At 38.9% G+C, this 21806-nt stretch overlaps 1 protein-coding gene across 1 annotated transcript in view; it reads right to left on the reverse strand.

Annotated features, from left to right (window-relative positions):
- The window catches only part of LOC126354124 (uncharacterized), a 77925-nt gene that overhangs the window by 21011 nt on the left and 35108 nt on the right, over positions 1–21806 (reverse strand). The window contains exon 3 of the mRNA XM_050003520.1: positions 1337–1458. Within this exon, the coding sequence (XP_049859477.1) occupies positions 1337–1458 (122 nt within the window). The remainder of the gene's footprint in view (positions 1–1336; positions 1459–21806) is intronic.

The following is a 21806-nucleotide window of genomic DNA, read 5'->3' on the forward strand; positions in this document are numbered from 1 at the left end:
TCACTAAATGATGCTGGTACAGGTTCATAAGCCTTGACAGTTATCTTTCTTAATGCATAACCATATGACCTTTTGAAAATAGCCAAGAGCAATAAGGAACTGTCAACATGCTTAGCAGCTGGAAGAAAACAGTCTGGACAGTACATTTCTTTGAGGTCCTCATTATATTAATACAGCCTTTGGTAAGAAATAGGGAGACGGTAGAGTCTGTAGATCATGTTAAATGCTTCCATTATTTTGAGGTGCAGGTTTGGTGCAGCTCATTTTGTTCTTTGTATTCACTTTGTTTACAGTAAATTTAGTAAAACAAATTCTTCATGAATGTATTTTGTATCTAGTTTCCAGTTCAGTGATTGCATTGGCACTATCTTCTCCAGACACATATTAACTTGAGCATTCACCTTAGTGTTGGTGTTCATAAGTAATAATTCTCTTTGATGCCCTCCTGACGCAATTACTCCCATGTTTAGCAGATAAAATTTCCTTCTGAATCCTATAAGTGAAAAGAAAGGAAGCTTAGTATTTAATGTCCCATAGAAATCAAGACCATCAGACATGGAGCGCAAGCTTGGATTGTGTCAGGGTTAGGGGATGATATTGGCCACACCCTTCCAAAGGAACCATCCCAGAATGTGCCTGGAGCTAATCACAGAAAACCTAATCTAGATTGCCAGATGTGTGTTTGAACCATCATTCCCCCAGACACGAGTCCAGTGCACTAACCAATGTGCCACCTCACTTGGCAAATATGACACTAGATACAATGGCAGTTATCCTGATTGCACTTAATGCATGAATATTGATAATTTGGCCACATTGAATGCCTCCAAAACTTGATATGATAGCAGATAAATATACCACCACAGTGACCACAGATGAAGGATGGGCAATTTGATTCCTTGAGAAGCAGTTACACATGGGCTCAACAAGTGGCATTTTTTTCTGCAATGCAAGCAAGCACTATGCAAAGTCTGTCATTCAATCAATATATCTTCAAGTGTGTAGTTTACACCCTCATATGAGCAGTCCTGTTCTTGTATATTATCCAAACATGACACACTACAGCAAAGTTAGGTACATAGAAAAATTTTAATTTTATCTCTTATTTGTTGAGGAAACATTAATGCATTGTTTAACAAGTTTGGCAGATTACTTTGTTGTTATAGATGTAAATAAACAAAACACACCAAAATTATTTTTAACCACATTAAACACTGAAAAACATTTACCCAGCAACACAAACTATTTAACTGGTTTAAGAGTTTTTCATGGTGTAGGTAAAACCTATTATTTAACAGGTTCTGCATGAGAGGTTGTCCTAAGCTACTGCACTGACCTTTTGTTCAATATATTGCTGCCGTCTCTCTTCTGCCTTCATCTGTTTGTAGAGGATGCAAGACTTCAGTACATCCATTGGATCTCTTGGAGGGACTTTATGGTTTCCACCACATGGCATACCTACAACAATAAGGAGAACTTTCAAGGATGTGAAATGAATCAAGGTATACAATAACAAAAGACAGATTAACAATAAACAAGCACTTTACTGCCTAATGATATTCATTCTCACACCAGCTAAGTTTAATCAAAAAAATTAGAAAAAAATCTGCTGTCCTCATTTTATACCAAATAGCTGCTGTTATCTCTTAATGATAGCTTAAATTTTTATTTACATTGATATTTTTCAAAGAAAACAGTTACCCACAGCTGTAAATACAGAGTTCTGTTTATAATACGTTATTCATTCTTCCACCAGCTAAATTTAATCAAGTAAATTAGAAACAAATCCACTGCCTCCTTAGTTATACCAGAGAGTGCTGTTATCTCTCAGTGGTAGCTTAAATTTTTATTTACGTTGATATTTTCCAAATAAAACAGTTACCTACAGCTGTAAATACACAGTTCTGTTTACAGTACATTACTGCTTGTCGTGCAGATTTACAATGAACAATTCTATTTACCACATAGCTAACAGGACTTTTCAATCCATGAACCTAGATACTCCAATACTTGTGAAAGGAGTCGTTATTGATAATGTTTTCAATTTTCTTTTGACCTGGTAAGGATTCCAATTTCTCATTTTGTGTTAGATTGGAGCTCTTGAAAGTCTTTCAACCAGTAAGTAATTCACTTCCAAACCTAGACAAGGATGTAAAGTGTATACAAAAATTATTTTTTGTCTGGTACTGTGATCGTGCTCAGTTGAAACTGATTTCATTGCCAGTGGCAAAAAGCATTAAGGACTGTAAGAAGAGAATGTAAGAATTTCAAGGTCCTTGAACAGAGCTCTGCAAAATGTGTTATTATCTAACTAACACAAAATTCCTACTGCTTGGTTCTGCAGAATAAACACTTTGTTTACTTTAGGTTAGTACCTCAAAAGATAATCCTATAAGACAAATAGCAACAGAAAATTAGCAAAAGTAGCAAACATTCTTATCTTAAGATCAACACAATGAGAGAAGCTTCTAAGGGGAAAACATCCTGATTTGAGCTTCTTCATTAGTTTACCCAGAAGTTGACTCTAATTTGTTGTCTGATTGGACAAAATTAATTTACACAGGGTGTTTCATTTAGGGTATGGCAATTAATGTCATTTTCTACCAATAAAAGGTCAGTTTTGCTTTTTTAAAATAGCATGACATGAGTCTTTGTGAGATTAAGATTCGAACTGTTAGCTGTGAATCATGTTTAGACATAAATGTGAATGTATGCTTTCCTGGCGTATACAGCTGGCGAAGAGTTCTCGGGCTTCCAGCTGGGTGGCAGTGTCTTCAAACTGCGACGTTTTGATGAGTGACATACTCATCATCTTCTGGCAAAGTGATATACTCATCATCTTGGCCAGAAGATGATGAGTATGTCACTTATCGAAACGTTGCAGTTTGAAGACATCACCACCAGGCTGGAAGCCCAAAAACTCTTTGTCACATGTTTAGACATGTTCAGCTATCATCTGAGGTTGAGTCTGAACTTATGATAGTATGCTTTTGTCATTGTCCAAAAATTACAGTTTTTGAACAGCAATTTATAGTCATTCAAAGATAATTTATTTAAGTTAAGAGCAAGAGTGAGCATGTGTGGCACCCCAAAATTTATGAATTTCTGAAGTTAGTTTCAAGCATATGACACAGGTGTCAATGAGTCCCTCTTGCTCACTACTATGAAGGTAAGACTCCATCTATACAAGAGGGTTGCCCTTAATACCATAACATTTTCACTGAACTATCACTGATACCATCATAGCCAGAAAAATTACTACATTTTAGTGCCTGACGAATTCTGCAATCTCCTTATGGTTTGTTTATTTGAACTTGATATCTGTTAGTGGTGTAGTCACTCAGTGTCTCTACTCAAGTAAATCTAAGGAATCTGTAAAGTTATTTGGTTATTTATTAGGGCATAAAAATTTTCTCCCACTGTGTGGAGTAGGCTAATTATTGAAATTGGCAGCTGCTGATTAGAACGTTCCTGAAAAAGCTATTTTTGGAGGTCTCCATTTAATCTGAATCACAATTCTTGTTTAATAACATACCAAATTGCTTTTGCCTTACTCTTGATGTATGTTGTTTTTAAAACCTATAGCATGTTATACTTTTTAATAATACACTGGACAACTTTACAATAGTGATGGTAACAGAGTTTCTACTCATGATCCCTTTTCATTGTCTAAATTATGTAGAGCTCTCTTTTCCTACCACAATAGAGTTTAACCCCAAGAGTTATCCACCTCTTATACTTGTTTCTGTTTGCTTTAGCTTTGTTTGTTTTGTGAGTAAACGAAACTCAAAGTGTTGTGGGAATACATTTAAGAAAGAGTTAAATTTACCATCTATACTGTCTACTCTGTAATTTCTCACAAGTATTCTTCCCATGATTTCTCTGTAGCCACTATTATTGAGTCATTGTATTGCAGACAGCACTACTTTTCTTTTTTGATGTCTATCTAACTGGACAATATATTTTATTTTTAACATTTGACCATCTTACTCAGATAACATTGACTACTGGTGTTAAAGCTAAATCATTGCAATTTATTGGGTCTAATTTGAAATTCATCAGTAGTTTGCAACAAGATGGGAATAAGGCCAGATGGGAATCATATCTAGATAGCTAAGGTGGTCAAGACATTGGTTTGTGAGAAGCAGGAAATCCAGGTTCAAGCTCAGGTCTGGCATACACTTTACTTGTCATCATTGAAATTATTTCAGTGCCTACTTACAGCCGACTCAAAAACAATTTCATGTCATTTCAACATGTATTTGAACAGCTGCAGGATCATGAATGGTGTCTGTGGTGACATCACAGGGTTTGTTCTTTTGGACATATATAAATTGAAGTTGTTAGTTGCTGTTGTGGTGACATCACAGGGTTTGTTCTTTTGGACATACATAAATTGAAATTGTTAGTTGCTGTTGCACTATGCCCTTCAATTTACATTGAGAATTGTACTGTGGAAATAATCCAAAGCTTGACAACAACTACTCTAAGTGTCGTCGATCAGTACAGTCTGACAGAAAATCATCTTTAAAGTTCTGTGCATTTCCTGGTTGACTGTTGTGGTACAACATCCAAAGACCTTTTCAACAAAACATTCCTTAACCTGCAGAGCTCAGTACTTAACCCCATTTTATGCATATACAGCTACTCTTCCTTTCTTTTCTTTTTTGATTCTACAGTAGTACAACAACTTGTATACATCAAGATGAATGTGTTCAATTTCACTGATTCCAATGTTATGGACAGATCTACTGACATTCCATCTGTTGGATCCTGATGTGGGAGGTTCATGCTATAATTAATAGATTGGCTCTGGTATCCAAACAGCAACAGAACTTTATTACACAGTACTTTAACAAAGTACAACAGAAAAGAGCTTTTGGAGTTATATCACAAAAGATTGTCATGATCTAATGAAGCTGACACTAAGGACAATAACTGTTTTTTCACTATACTAGCCACAATTTTATGCTAACATAGTCAATGAGTTAAGTTGGCAGCATTAATGTAACCTGGAAATGTCCATATGTGGGTGTTGGCCATAGTTGAAGCACTTGTGAAGACTTGGTGGTTTGGATGCTGTATGACAGGCTGTAAACACTGACTGGTGAGAGCTACACTCTAATGAATGGAATTCAGACTGTTCAACTGCTTGTGCAGTTGGCTTCTTGCCCCAAGAAACATAACTATGAACTCCCAATGTCAACTGACTGGCAAGTGGCTGGGCAGTGACCTGTAAAGCTTTCCAGTGGAAGAATACCAGGAAATTGTGATAGAGTCGTGTGGCTTGTGGCAGTGTGCTAGTGCCAAAGATACCAGTGCTGCATCTGATGAATTAAGTACTATCAGACACCACAACAGCTGCTGCAGGTGTGATGTGCTGCAGTTGAATTGCAGGTGCCTTGGAAGGGTGGCAACCCATGGCACACTGTTGTGTGATTGGTGCCTGGATTGAATATGCTAGTCATGGTTACTCCATCCCCCTTCCCTATGGAAGAGATGTCAGAGGCATCTCACTAGATAGACAGCTAGCTAATGATACATCATCCCCTCTTCCACAAGAATCAGTTGGCGTCATCATTGAGAGGAAGTAAACCTGTAAACTAAGAACCATGCAAGGTAGTTGTTGAGAAAATGCTGACCATGCTGCCAAAGGTGTCATGACCTGGCAGGCTAGGCTTGCAATGAAACTTCCATGAATAGGTGCACTGGAAACTACAACTGAAGCCCCATAAATGCTGCCATCTATAGAGAGTAGAAGACCCTGAAGGTTGTCGTAGACATCTACACCTGGAGACATCTGGATCTGGTAAACAGGGTGGAGCAGTGCAGGGTAGGGTCCAGGAGAAGGCATGTTGCATGCTGCAAAAGTGCCTGTTGGAGAAGAAACGTAGTGAATGAAGCTGGTGCAACCAACACTCTGTAGGGGAAAAGCCCATGAGAGGAAGCAGCAATCTGAAGATGTGGGCTGAACATTGGCAACAGGCAGAAAGAATGGCTGAATCAAAGGCAACGAATCCAGAGGGGACAAGATATGGTCAGTGGAGTCAACAGGATAACAGCTAGAGTTCATGAAGGATATAGGAGCTGAGGGCAGAGGAAGCACAAGAGAGGGCCTGATGGAGGGAGGTGTAGAGTGGGCTGGCAGAGTGAGGGCTGCTGATGTGAGGACCAGTGACAGGGGAACAGTGGCACTGGAGCCTGTAGAGGTGCCTAGACTGGGGACAAAGATGCCAGTAGCACTGGGATCTGAAGATGCACTGGGGTCACTGGTGAATGGGCCAGTGACAATGGAATCTGAGGCACTGGACCAGTAGCAGGACCCGCTGGTGCTGGAACCTGAAGAGGTGTTGGAGCTTGAGGAGGCATTGCAGCCTGAGGAAGTGTAGAGGCTGATGGGGGCCCAGGAGCCAGGGATGGAGTCAGGAGGCTACAGTGCTGAAGGGGGTCACAAGACGATCAATGGGGAACACAGAGGGGAACACAGCCACATGAGTCAGGCAAGCCATGAATCCAATGCACTGTCAAACTCCAAAGGAGGCAGAGGCAAGGTTGTAATTGCTGGGGCTCATTCACCATCAGGACAGGTGAGCAGCCAAGAAAGAAGCTCAGAGATATGCTGTAAGAGCCAGACTTAAGACCAAAGCTGTGGTGAAATGTCCTGCACTTGAAGTGGTGCTACAACTGCACATTGAACCAAATGAGTAAACGCATGGAGCAATGTCTGCATGAGCCACCCCATAATTACACAAGCCAAGACAGAGAGAGTTCCAATGCTGGATCAGCAGTGGCAAATGAAACTATGATATGAGGCAACTGGACTGACAAGGTGCATCCCACTCAAAAGTGAGTCATGTAATGTCCAAGATCTACAATAGCTCAACCAAAAATCGATTCACAGTCTATCTTTCGCCAAAATGCACAAAGACAAAATCAATGAATGCTGAACTATTAGCAGCTATCAGTGGCAAACCATGGTAATACCTTTCCACAAAGTAAGAAAAAAAAATAAAATAAATAAATGAAAAGAATCGTGCTACATCAAGCCACTACTAACACAAAAGAGTTTATTAACAGTAAAACAACAGAAGTGAAACAGGCACAGTGAATAGCACAAGCCTCTAGCTCAGCAAAACTAAAACTCTGTCTGAACAGGCCATTAAGGCTCAATTGTACCAACCAGCTGCCATGTCTTCCTCAGCAACAGGCGTCACTGGATACAAATATGGAGAGGCATGTGGTCAGCATACTGCCCTCCCAGCTATATGTCAGTTTATGAGACTGGAGACAGGAGCTGCTACTTCTCAATCCAGTAGTTCCTCAGTTTGCCTCATGAGGGCTGAGTGCACCCTGCTTGCCAACAGTGCTTGGCAGGCTGGATTGCCACCCATCCAAGTGCTAGGTCAGCCCAACAATGCTTAACTTCAACAATCTGACGGGAACGGGTGTCACCACTGCAGCAAGGCCGTTGGCTGCTCAGCAAAACACCACAACAAAGAAAATTATGTGCACTATCACTAGACAGAAACAAGGCAAATTAAGGAATAATATGGCATATAATCATGGAAAGTGATAGAAAAAAAACTGTGCACACACAAATGGTAAGTTGAGCACTTTGACCTACAAGGAAATCATTAACAACAAAAAATTCACACAAAGCAATGTTCTCATATAAAATTGCATTAACAAAGAATTTGAAAGCATGAAACGTGCAATGATCACTTGTAACTCAAAAGCAACACATAGTGAAACTGACAAGCCACAGTGCCACAGAATGTAAGGAAAGGACACACAAATGTAAGTAATCCAAAGTAAATGGCCAACAACAATGGGCATATGTCTAAATGTGGAGCACAAACATGAAAAATTCCATGTGGAGGACCCATTAACACAGAGATGAAGGCTCTCCAGTCGAGCACAAGGGCACAGGAAATGAAGTTCCAGAACCAAACCTGTCACTTCAAAAAGCATGCCCTTGTTGTCACTGTTGAGATGAGAGCATTACAGAAAACAATTTCACCACTGTAGAATCCCAGTGCAAAATGTTCACACTACAATGAACAGAAGTGTCCATGTATCCAAAAGAACAACAGCACTTTATTACGCTGTACCTTAAGCAAGCACAACAGGAAACAGCTTCCGTAGTAATACCACTAAACATTGTCTTGATCCGATAAGGGTTGACACCAAACACAAAAATAATTTCTTGACAATATGAGCTACACCATTAAGCTAATGTAGCACTATATCTAATGAACTGTATCTAATGAATTAAGTGCCTCCAGATACTGTGATAGGTATTGTAGATGGAATGTGTTGAGGAAGACTTGCAGGTGCCTTGGAGGGTCAGCAACCCGCATCACCCTTCTGTGTGGTTGGCGGCTGTATCAGGGGGTGGCAGTCATGGTTACTATGTCATCTATCCTTTCATTTTGCTGTATGGATTTCAGTTTATCTTTTTTATTAATGAGGGAGTTGATGTTGTGAAGGGTGACATTAACTGCATTTTCTTTCGTATTCATGTATTTGTCCAAGCCAGAGTTTTGTGTTTTGTTAATTGCTGTTTCTATTATAACTGTATTTATTCTGCAGCTCCATCTTTCAGATGAATTTTCCCAAAAACATGTTTTGTGGCACACTGTAAATCACTTGAGTTAGGATGAGTATTGCCTTGGTCAGAGTGGATGCTTCTGGCAGTTAGTAATGTATGATGCAACTGAGTGAGAAGGAGTATATCAGACACACCCATATATGAGTATCCCCCTGTTGTGAGAAATTTCCTAAGCTCCGCAGTAATACATTCCACAGTATGCTTCACTCAGGGCTTATGGTACTACTCAAAGGGTGACATGTTATTCACACTAGTGTGAGGAGCATTCTCTGCCATGTGTCTGAAGTCATCCTCAGTTGTATAATTGAGATTATGATGTATACTGTTGCCTGTGACTCTCACTATTATTACATTCTCTTATTTCCTAAGATCCTTTTCCAAAGAGTCTAAATCACAGGGGACATCACTGAGCTTCGTACACAAGGCTTAAAAATACTAGTTACCTGGTAAAAAATTGCCAGGGAACACTATAGCAGTTCCTACATACCTCCCCTACCCTGCCCCCACCCCCATGACTAGCACACAGCATTAATACCTTTTTGGTCTTCTTAAAACTTTCCCTAGGTTTAGCTTGTACCTTATTTCCTGTACTGTCTGACTGATTCTGAACTTCTTGAATTGTCTGAATGCTCTCTTTCACATTCTACAAATCACTGAAGTTATTGGAGAAAGATAGAATTAACCTATCAGATGTGCAGCATGTTTTCTTTTCACTTATTTTGAAGGCTTGACTGAATTCCTGCCACCTATATGAGCCCTAACATTAGTGCAGCAACTTGCAGCTCCGAAAACCATTAACTCTTCTTGTGTTAATGCCAAATCAGTTCAAAGTTTCAAGAATAGTGACAATCCAGAAATGACCAGCATAATTCCTCGTGTAAGTTGTACTGCAACACCCCACATGAAAAACATGCTGACATTTTTCACACTGATTGGCACTCTTCAGTAGTTTGCACTCATGTATGTTTTCACAGTAAAGTTTTGTTATAGGTATTGGATAAGATATGGTATGGAGGCATCCACAACTGAGAGGCATGATTAATTAATTTAAAGAGATACACTTAAGTTGTACTGATGATTATTTTGGGATGTTAAAATCTCATATTCAAGTGTGTAAAATTGTTGCATTTTGTCATGCATAACAAGCCAACTAATGTCATGGCCGGTGTCCACAGTGTGCAGCTGCCCAATAGTGGACAGTTTACACCTAAGAAGCAGTGACTTGGAGCCTTTGCAATGGCTCAACCACATGTTATGCATGACCAAATACAATAATTGTGTCCATCCACTTGAACGTAGGATATTAACATCTGGAAACCAGTTGTGATTTGAATAGATCAATACAGCTGATGTGGATCTCTGTCAATTAATTAATAAAGGTACTGACTGAAAAGCTTTTTCAAATGAATTATGTCTTTTTTCTTCAACATAGCAATAGATGATGTGAATATCTAAACATTAAATAGATTTTACTACCTACGATAAAATAGGGCAAAGGTGCACATTATTCTCTCCACATTCTTTCATCTCCCTTTACTTAAAGAAGGAGATGACACCTGAGAAATTAGTTAGTTGTACTTCACTAGTGAAAGCAATAAGATGCTTTTTGTTAACTGGTCCTCATCACTGTCATTAACAAATCTCTTTACTGAACAAGTGTTCATAGCTCTCATGAAATGGACTTCAGAGTCCATGTTTACTGGACTCTTTTCTTATTTCGTTCATCTCACCACTTCTCAGGACATGGAAAGCAAAGAGGTTGCAAAAAAAAGACATGTTCCACAGTATCAAAGATGAATAGGTGCTCATAGCTCTTAAGGTATGCATTTTAGAGTCCATGTTTCCTACAGTTTTTTTTTTTTTTTTTTTTTTTTTTTTTTTTTTACTTCAAATGATCATTCCTGACATATCCCTGAATATGTCTTTGTCCTATGGACCAAGGCTATTGAATCACCAATGAAGACTTTGGACTATGGGACATAGCTTTTGAATCATCCTGTAATGGTCCAACTTCTGGAGCAATATTTTGTGATCAACACAAACGCCTCAGTTAAATCAAAAATATGCCAAGCATTTGAAACCTTTCGTTTAAACCATCTAGTACCCCACAGAGGAAAGAGAATGTAACATTATCAGTTCTTAAACAACTCCTAAAGCCAATCTCTACAGTTGATAGCAAATTGTGTGATATAAAATGATCAATTATCCTTACATACACAGCCTTTTCAATAACTTTAGCAAACAATGGTGGCACAGAAATCGATCTAAAATTGTTTACATTATCCTTTCCTCCCATTTTATAAAATGGCTTTACTACTGAGTACTTTAATCATTCAGAAAACTGACCATTGGTAAAGGAAAAATTATAAATATGGCTAAGTACAGGGCTAACATGTGCAGCACAGTACTGTAATATTCTGTTATGCACTCCACCATATCCATAAGAGTCCTTAGTCTTTAGTGATTTAATTATTGACTCAATCTCCCCTTGTCTGTATCACAGACGTGTATTTCACACATCAATCTCAGAAAGGCATTTGCCAAGAAAGTTGTATGATTCCCTGTAGAAACTAAATTTTTATATAATTCACATGCAATGCTCAGAAAATGATTGGTAAATACTGTATATATATCTGATTTATCAGTAACAGAAATATTTTTACTATGAACTGACTTTATATCATCGACCTTGTGCTGCTGACCAGGCACTTCCTTCCAAACTGACCATATGGTGTTAATTTTACCCTGTGAATTAGCTATTCTATTTGCATACCACATACTCTTTGCCTTCCTAACAACATTTTTAAGCACCTTACAATACTGTTTCTAATGGGCTACTGTAGCTTGATTGTGACTACTTCTAACATTTTGATATAATTCCCACTTTGTTCCGCATGCTATCCTTATCCCATTAGTCAGCCACCCAGGCTGCATATTACTGCTAGTACCCCATTTAGAACCTCTTAATGGAAAGTAACTTTCAAACAGCATGAAATTTGTTATGGAAAGCATCATATTTATAATCTATGTTATTGGCACTATGACCACCCAAATAGCTGAGTGGTCAGTGTGACGGATTGCCGTCCTACAGGCCTGGGTTTGATTTCTGGCTGGGTCGGGGATTTTCTCCACTCAGGGCCTGGGTGTTGTGCTGTCTTCATCATCATTTCATCCCCATCCAGCATGCAGGTCGCCCAGTGTGGCGTCAAATGTAATAAGACCTGCACAAAGGAGGCCAGACTTGCTCCGCAAGGGGCCTCCCGGCCAATGACGCCAAATGCTCATTTCATACTTCCTGCCACTCTTGTTCATTGACAAGGTATAAAAAGCTCTCTAATGCTGTTGGATTAACTTTCCTACATATTTTGTAATTATATGTGACATTTGTTTGCGAACTAAAACCTTTTAGTGTTAAAATTTGTGTATCATGACTGAAAGGCCATTCACCCTTTTACTAACAGAATGCCCATCTAGTAATGAAGAATGTATAATAATATTGTCTATGGCTGTGCTACTGTTCCCCTGCACCCTAGTTGGAAAAAACACAGTCTGCATCAGATCATGAATTTAGGTCTACCAACATCCTTTTTCTTGCACCATCATATAGAGAATTTATATTGAAGTCACCACATGTAACTTAATTCTGGTACTTGCTACAAAGTGAATGAAGAACCCTCTCTAGCTTGAGCAGAACTGCTCTTGAGGTCAGAGTTAGGGGACCTATAAACAATAGCAATTAGAAGTTTAGTTTCACTAAATTCAACTGCCTCTGCACAACATTCAAATATCTGTTCAGTGCAGGGCTGCGATACATCTATGGATTCAAATGGAATACTGTTTTTTACATATTAACCCACTCCCTCACCCCGCAAGTAACTCCTTAAAAAAGAGCCAGCAAACCTGTTCACAGCCTGTAGGGAAAAGACACATTCAACACCATCAACCCCTACAGACCTGCTGGACTGCTACTTCATCTTGCTTGTTTTCCATTTTTCTTCAAAGGCAGCTGCAGTTTTTCATGTGACCAACACTATGAAAACTGTTCAGTGAAAAGACTAATGGACTAACTGTCATGTCTTTGATTGGTAAAGAAGATGGTTCAATGAAAGGCAAACAGAGGGAGTTAGCTGAATACCTTCCAACTGCTCTACTTCCTGAACACAGATCCTGAAATACATGCACAACTTTGAAGCACACTAGGTAATGAATATGACAAACACTAGGTAATGAATATGACAATCAGATATTGGTGTTACCTTTTGTTCAGGGAGAATTTCTAACACAATTTCCAAGCTCAAAACTAGAAAGCTGCCAAGTAGAGATGATATCTATCCTGCATCATGTGGATGGTAGGTCCACTGATACTGCTATATTTGACAGCATTGCTAAATGTGGCATTGAGAATAGGTATAAATGGTGATTTGGAAAACACCTAGGGCTTTGATGCCAACATACAGAAACATTCTCTTTGACTGGAGAGCTACAGAACAATATTGTAATGTAGAGTTGGTGGGGCTGACATCACCAAAATATTACAGATCCATCTGCTTATCAAACATCTTGACCACAGTCCATGAGCATTTGCTTGCTGACTGGTTCCACTGGCACAGGGAGCTGTTGGGTCTGAACCAATGTCAGTACAGATTTAGAAAAGGGAAGTCCATAGGTATTGCGCCTTGTAGGACTCTTCAGATTGCAGAAAATTTTACTCTGAAATATGCAACTTTTGATAATCTTCAGCAGTCTGCAATATTCACATGCCTCGGAGATCTTGGAATTTCCAAATGTCTGTGCAAGAGTTTTGTCAACTATTTTAATTGACATAGCATGCAATGCATTTGGGTCAGAGCAAGGTAATCAAAAATGTTACAAAGTCTGTCTCCATCGGTTCATAAAAGCTCCATTGTTCTGGAATCTTAGTATTGAACCCCTGTTACATTTGTTAGACATGGCAAATACTTTTAAAGGTGTTGTGTATATGTGGATGACATCTTAGTAGTTGTGTTTGTGGGTTCAAGTAAGAAACTTGAGGGAAAGATGAAAGACATACTTCTTCAGATGTGGCAGTGATGCATGTATAACAAATTGTCTATAACAGTCCATAGAATCTTCTACAGACTTCTGAACAGTAGATTTCCTCTCACCAGAAATTCTTCCCTGGGGCCCAACAGAGTCTCTATAAAATGTAGGGCTGTTTGCAAATGTCTAGGAAGGCTTCTACATGAGAGGAGAAACTTCTTAGAACATGTACAATCTGTTACACAGAAAGTGATCCAAACTAGGAATACAATTGCCTGTGGTGACAATGATAACTGTAAATTACCACTGCATGTTGTGCAGTCATATTATGAAGCTAACAACTTGCCTTCCAATGGACAACTACAAAACAAATACTATGTTGAATACAGTGGAACATACTCCAGAGTGCCTTTCACACTGCACCTGTCAAGAATTTATGGTGATTCTCAAGATATATTTGATGAATATAATGGTATGTTATAGGGAAATGGAATACTGGTTGGAGTGTGAACAATATTTTTGAATGTACAAGATAACAGGAGCTCATATCTATAGAAATAAAAATCAGTTCCCACATGTATGAAAGATCTTCACTTCTGAATGGCTCAAACAATTTGGCTGCCCCCACCCCCTAGTTGTTACGAAATTTTATTGGAAAATCTATCAGGAAAGTCAGAAATTTGAATGCTATTACTATGTGAAAATCTCAATAAAAGAAATGTGATGGTCCATTTCACAGATCTACTGTCACATTCTCTCATAACAATAAATAAATAAATAAAATTTAACATTCAGTTTGGCAATTCTGCTGTCACTGTTTTCATAACAACAACCAATTCTGTATTAAATATTGATATTTTACAAAACAGAACACAATTTAAAGCAATATTTCAGTGTGTTATTGGTTGTGATTACATCTTTGATGTGTTGCAAAGACTGAATTGATGTCAGGTTGTGGTTTATTTCTTTGGAAAAAATACCACAAGTGATGTGTCAAAATATTGGTCAGTGCGCATGCGTGCAGGCTAACTATATGATCATCAAGTCAATGAAACTGACACAGAGTGTAGACAGTGTTTGGAGGCAAATTGTTTAAGTACTTCTGAAATGGACAGAGATGGGGGGGAGGGAAGAGGAGATGAACAAAGGAAAGGGGGAGGAGGAGAGTAGGATGTTTATCCATTTCCCATAAATATTTAGCAATTGCGAAGCATTGCTGGGTTTGCTAGTTTCAAATAAAAGGCACTTACGAACCTGTAGGTTAGACAAATGGCAGTCTGACTGGAACATTAAAAGCACTGCTACATGAATATGCAACATATTCCCAAGCATTAAGGATCAGCATATGTGACACTGACCCTACTCAAGATATGGTGCACCTGCTGAAGGTCATGGTACATATCCTAAACATCCACATCAAGTGAGATGCAAGAACACACCAATCTTTAAATGTTGAGAAAAAGGTTCTGCTGATCATGTTATTTTTAGTTGTCCCCATTTGCATATAGAGAGGGAATGCAGAAGTTAAAGTCTTGAATACCAAAATGATATCAACAGATCAGAAAAATAAAGCAGAAGGGACAGTAGGCATGAATGAAATATGACTAAGAGCAACTATTAGAAAATTAAAAAATGAGTTAAAAGAAGTGTAATGGCCACCCACACAGGTATGCATACACTCTAAGACTGCTGAGGCACACAGCTTATCAGTTGGGGCAATATAGGGTAGTGCAGCAACAATAGGTCTAGAAGTAGGTATAGTTGTAGTTAGTTGGCAAACCTCAAGCTTTTCTGAGGCTGGAGTAACAGATGTAGGAATATACGCTGGAAGTTATTCACTTAGAGCTTAAATTAAATGTATTTTTATTTGACTATATTTCCTACATGAATACTAACAATAGTTGCTGTTGACATATTTTGTAGCTGTACAGGTCATTTACCTATAGTAGGCAAAAATGAAAGGGGTGAGTCGAGAACAATGAAACAAGCAAATAATCCTAATAAATATAGGACTAGAAACCATGGGATTTCTGATATAACATATGCGCAGTAGCAGTAACAATGTTTTAACACTGTTAATGTCACATATATTCCTGGTACCAGTTCCTACATTTTCTACCAAGCTAACATATTGGCCATACATACCTTCATTCTCCCAACACAAGCTAATAACCTATAACCTATATAGATGCTGTTCTTTATGGTGAAATAATGTGTATGTCATACATGTATGATGATGCAGTGTCACACTTTCATGTAGCTGTTCTGGAATATGCAACATGAATCATCAACAAGAAGTGTATTGTTCATGGATCTTCAATTCCTTCTCCTATTACAATATTCCAGACACTACTGATTACTAGATTTTCATCTCCCTAACATACTGAATTAAACACAATATCTTCATACATTTTTCCTATCTGCTTCTGAGGTATACCTCAATTATTGTTGCTGGCATTGGTTTTCTGTTGATACTAAAGAGAATAATCTGGAAAGGCTCTGAACTGTTCACAGCAATTTACTCTCTGTCCTGCCTTGCCATTCACAACAAATTCTACATCTGTTACATCATTTTGTGCTGCTGATGCTGCTGATATTTCCCTATACTTGTCTACCTAGAAATCCTTATCTTCACTGACCCCCCCTCCCCCTCCATGCCCACTCTCTCCCAATTGTATCTAGATTCATCATTTGCATTTACCTTTCTAGATTTTCTAGCTTCTCTACCAAGTTCAGACAGTATGTGAAGCATTCACCTGTCACCTACATTTACAATCTACCACCAGGAGCTGTATGTGGTTATGGTAGCACTGGAATTGATGAAATGAGACCAAGTGAACTTGTCTTTCACCTGCTCCAATTCCCTTAGTGCTCTACAGGTCCTCCACCAAATGTATAAAGCAAAAACAATTTTACAGCACAAAAGATTCTCTTCTGTTGCCCCAGTGGCATGAAAAGTTGGTGAAATTTTGCTAAGTACTTCAGCACAAGGGAATAAAGAGAATTCAGTTCATTTCAACTGATTTACTGCCATACATTTTAGACCTGTTATTTTGAAACTCTAAACAGGTATTACACATTCAATAACCATGGCTACATACTCTTAAAATGCTTTATGTTACACATACCAAGAGTATAACTATTATTGGCACAAATAAAAGGGAGAAAGTAGAGTACAATGAAACAAGCACATAATCCTAATAAATATTGATCTGGAAACCATGGTTTTGCCAATATGATGTAGTATGATTAAGTATGTTAGCTCCTTATAACATGGTCCCTGAGAATCCAGATTACGATGAGCACTCAAGAACAAACACATTACCAACATTCCATATGGCCAACATTCTTCTGAAGACTGACTTCAGCACATCTTCTCCTTGACACTCACATATATTCAAAAATCCGAAGTATGTTCTATATGAATTGACAATCATCTAAAATCTCTTCCCCTAGTATACTGACATTGTCAACAAGTCTGGTATACTCCAAAACTTTTAAATATCCCAAACTTTTAAATATCACAAAAAGTATGACAGATTCAAACCTGGAAAGCATGTGGGAAAGGCCTGGAGGCATGAAAGATACTAGCTCAATTACATCAAAGTCAGACAGAGATTGCAAAATCAGATGTTGGGTTGTAGGGAGCAGGTGTAAACTCATATAACAATTTAGTAATGATGAAGAGTAGATTAAAATTTAAGAGAAGCAACCAGAAAAATCATGGAAAGAAGTGGTATACAAAAATTTGAGAAAATGGTGAGACATATTTGGAATTCTCTAAGGCTGTAAACATCATAATAATGTATACCACAATAGATAGTTCAGTTGAAGAGGAATGGACATCTCTAAAAGTGTCATTCACAGAAGTTGTACAGACAATTATCGGAACAAGAAAGTTAAATGTGAATATCTCTTACACAAAAGAAGAAGTACTTCAATTCACACATGAAAGAAGAATATACAAGAAAATTCAGGAAAAGACAGAAATTCAGTAATCTGGCACTTAGGAATAAAATGAACAGAAAGAGCAGGGAAGGAAGGTGAAATGTGAAGAAATTGAAAAAGAAAAGGTTGTTAGAATGACTGATTCAGCATGTACAAAAGTCTAAACAACATTCAGTCAAATTAAAAACTAAGGCATTAAAATTAAGAGTGCGAGAGAGATTCTTCAGCTAATACACAGGAGAGATTGGATAGGTGGAAACAGTAAAGACCTCTGTGAGAGAAAACAATTCTGTGATGAGAGAGTAGAAGTAGTTTGAGTTGTTAGGAAGACTTAGATAAGTGATCCAGGATTAGAATCAAGTTTTAAAGAGCTTTGGAAGGCCTGCAAACAAAAAGGCAGAAGCCTTAAGAAATATTTCTTCATAATTTCTAAAATGGCTGGAGGAACTGGCAACCAAACTACTACAAGAGTTCATTTGTAGACTCTAGGAGCCTGGAGATGTACCATCAGACTTTTAGAAAAATATCATCTACACAATCCTGAAGGGAGGAAGGGCAGATAAGTATGAGAACTACTTACAGTCAGCTTAAAAGTTCACACATCCAAGTTGCTGATGAGAATAATATTTAGAAGAATGGAAAAGAAAACTGAGGATACATCAAATGATGATCAATTTGGCTTTAGGACATGTAAAGGCACCAGAGAGAGAGTTCAGATGCCACGTTTGATAATAGAAGTAGGACTTCAGAAAAATCAATGCATGTTCATCGGATTTGTTGATTCAAAATACTCAGGAAAATATCTCCGACTTTGAACCTGATAATGGAAATAATACTTAAGAAATGTTCATAGAAGTTATTGACCTAGGAAATATGTTTCCCTATTTGAAACAGAACGAGATTTTTGAAATTCTTGGGAAAATATGTGTAAGTTATGAGGAAAAATAGGTAGTATACAAAAGTAAAATAACCAAAACTTAAAAAAAATGTGCTTAGACAAGAAAGGGTACAAAAGAGGGAGGTAGTCTTTCACACTCTGTTCATTTCAATTCATTTTTTCAATTCAATTCAATTTTTATTATCATATAACATGCCTTATACAATCAAAGATTGTGACATAGGTGACTTGCCAGTTTTACACTATATATAATAATACTAAAAATAGACAATTAACTAATGATATATATGATGTAACATCTTCAAACAGGTATTTTAATTACAATTATAATGCATTATTGCCATTCACGAAATCTTCTACACTATAGTAACATTTATCTTTCAGATGTTTTTCCAGGTCTCTTTTGGTACCTTTTACATTTGGGTCATCCATATCTTTCCGTATTTTATTTACAAATTTCATGCCCATATAGTATGGGTATTTTTCATATGATTTTAAATGGTGGGTAGATAACATGTAGCTCATTCTATATCTACTGGTATATATTGATGCAGGAAGAAGTTGCCCTCAAAAAGATGTGAGTTTCTTTTCATGAAAGTGAGAGTATCATAGATGTATATGCTTGGAATGCTCATTAGATCTAGTTTTACAAATAAGGGTTTACAATGTTGCTTTGGTTTTGCTCCCACCATTGCCTGGATTATTCTTTTTTGTAGTCTAAAAGCTCTAAGTAAATTTGTTTTTTCAGACCCCCAGAAAATTATACTATACCTAATGACTGAAACAAAATATGCATTATATACAGTTTTTCTTACAGCTAAATCAGTAATACTGTACAAGATATTCATAATACACTCTTGGAAATTGAAATAAGAACACCGTGAATTCATTGTCCCAGGAAGGGGAAACTTTATTGACACATTCCTGGGGTCAGATACATCACATGATCACACTGACAGAACCACAGGCACATAGACACAGGCAACAGAGCATGCACAATGTCGGCACTAGTACAGTGTATATCCACCTTTCGCAGCAATGCAGGCCGCTATTCTCCCATGGAGACGATCGTAGAGATGCTGGATGTAGTCCTGTGGAACGGCTTGCCATGCCATTTCCACCTGGCGCCTCAGTTGGACCAGCGTTCGTGCTGGACGTGCAGACCGCGTGAGACGACGCTTCATCCAGTCCCTAACATGCTCAGTGGGGGACAGATCCGGAGATCTTGCTGGCCAGCGTAGTTGACTTACACCTTCTAGAGCACGTTGGGTGGCACGGGATACATGCAGACATGCATTGTCCAGTTGGAACAGCAAGTTCCCTTGCCGGTCTAGGAATGGTAGAACGATGGGTTCGATGACGGTTTGGATGTACCGTGCACTATTCAGTGTCCCCTCGAAGATCACCAGAGGTGTACAGCCAGTGTAGGAGATTGCTCCCCACACCATGATGCTGGGTGTTGGCCCTGTGTGCCTCGGTCGTAAGCAGTCCTGATTGTGGCGCTCACCTGCACGGCGCCAAACACGCATACGACCATCATTGACACCAAGGCAGAAGCGACTCTCATCGCTGAAGACGACACGTCTCCATTCATCCCTCCATTCACGCCTGTCGCGACACCACTGGAGGCGGGCTGCACGATGTTGGGGCGTGAGCGGAAGACAGCCTAACGGTGTGCGGGACCGTAACCCAGCTTCATGGAGACGGTTGCGAATGGTCCTTGCCGATACCCCAGGAGCAACAGTTTCCCTAATTTGCTGGGAAGTGGCGGTGCGGTCCCCTACGGCACTGCGTAGGATCCTACGGTCTTGGCGTGCATCCGTGCGTCGCTGCGGTCCGGTCCCAGGTCGACGGGCACGTGCACCTTCCGCCGACCACTGGCGACAACATCGATGTACTGTGGAGACCTCACACCCCACGTGTTGAGCAATTCGGCAGTACGTCCACCCGGCCTCCCGCATGCCCACTATACGCCCTCGCTCAAAATCCGTCAACTGCACATACGGTTCACGTCCACGCTGTCGCGGCATGCTACCAGTGTTAAAGACTGCGATGGAGCTCCGTATGCCACGGCAAACTGGCTGACACTGACGGCGGCGGTGCACAAATGCTGCGCACCTAGCGCCATTCAACGGCCAACACCGTGGTTCCTGGTGTGTCCTCTGTGCCGTGCGTGTGATCATTGCTTGTACAGCCCTCTCGCAGTGTCCGGAGCAAGTATGGTGGGTTTGACACACCGGTGTCAATGTGTTCTTTTTTCCATTTCCAGGAGTGTATATACAAGGCTATTCAGTTGACCCAGTATGTTGTCCACATGGTGACTCCATAACAAGTTTTTATTGACTAATACGCCAAGAAATTTGACACAGTCTGCAGTCTCCAATTGTTTGTCCATATACCTTATTTCACTTATAGACTGTGGAGATTGTTTTGTGGTGAAATGAACAATTTCTGTTTTTGTAAAGTTTAATGTCAAGTTATTGTTTTTGACCCATGCCTCCACTTCCCCAAGTGTTTGTTCAATATGACGAATTAGGTCTACCTCATTTTTACAACAGACTACAGCTCTTGAGTCATCTGCATAGAGGATAGTATCAGACTGGACCGGATGTGGCATATCACTAATATAATACAGAAAAAGTAGTAGCCCTAATATTGAACTTTGTGGAACACCTAACTGAATGTGTTTCCAGCCAGAGAGGAATTTCTTGCCGTTGATGTTAATAAGTACTCCTTGTTTTCTGTTTGCCAAGTATGATGAATCTAGCTAAGAGATTTGCCTTGAAAATCATAGCGTGCCAATTTTTGGAGAAGCAGATCATGATTTACTGTGTTGAAGGCTTTGGACAGGTCATAAAAGATGCCTGACACACACATTCTATCATCAAGACATCTGTGACTAATTCATTTATTGCATGGATTGTGCTACATCCTTTTCTGAAACCATATTGATTGCATAAGATAATGCTGTTAGATGAATTGTGATTTTCGATCTGATCACATGCAGCTCTCTCAAATATTTTTGAGAAAATTACTAACAGTGAGATTGGCCTATAGTTGTTCAATTCATCTTGTTTGCCTTTTTTATGTATGGGTCGAACTTCTGTATATTTTAATCGATCTGGGAAACATCCCTCATCAAAAGATTGGCCGATTATGAAAGAGAGTGGATATGCAATACTGTGATGGGCTATTTTTATTATTTCAGTGGGGACCTCATCCCACCCTGCAGATTCTGAATTTTTTAGGGACATTACGATTTTGATGATATCTGAGATGGAAACATGAGAAAGCTTAAAACATGGACAATTGCTGTCTATCATATTGGGC

This window comes from Schistocerca gregaria, chromosome 3, assembly GCF_023897955.1.
Source record: "Schistocerca gregaria isolate iqSchGreg1 chromosome 3, iqSchGreg1.2, whole genome shotgun sequence".
Classification (NCBI taxonomy): domain Eukaryota; kingdom Metazoa; phylum Arthropoda; class Insecta; order Orthoptera; family Acrididae; genus Schistocerca; species Schistocerca gregaria.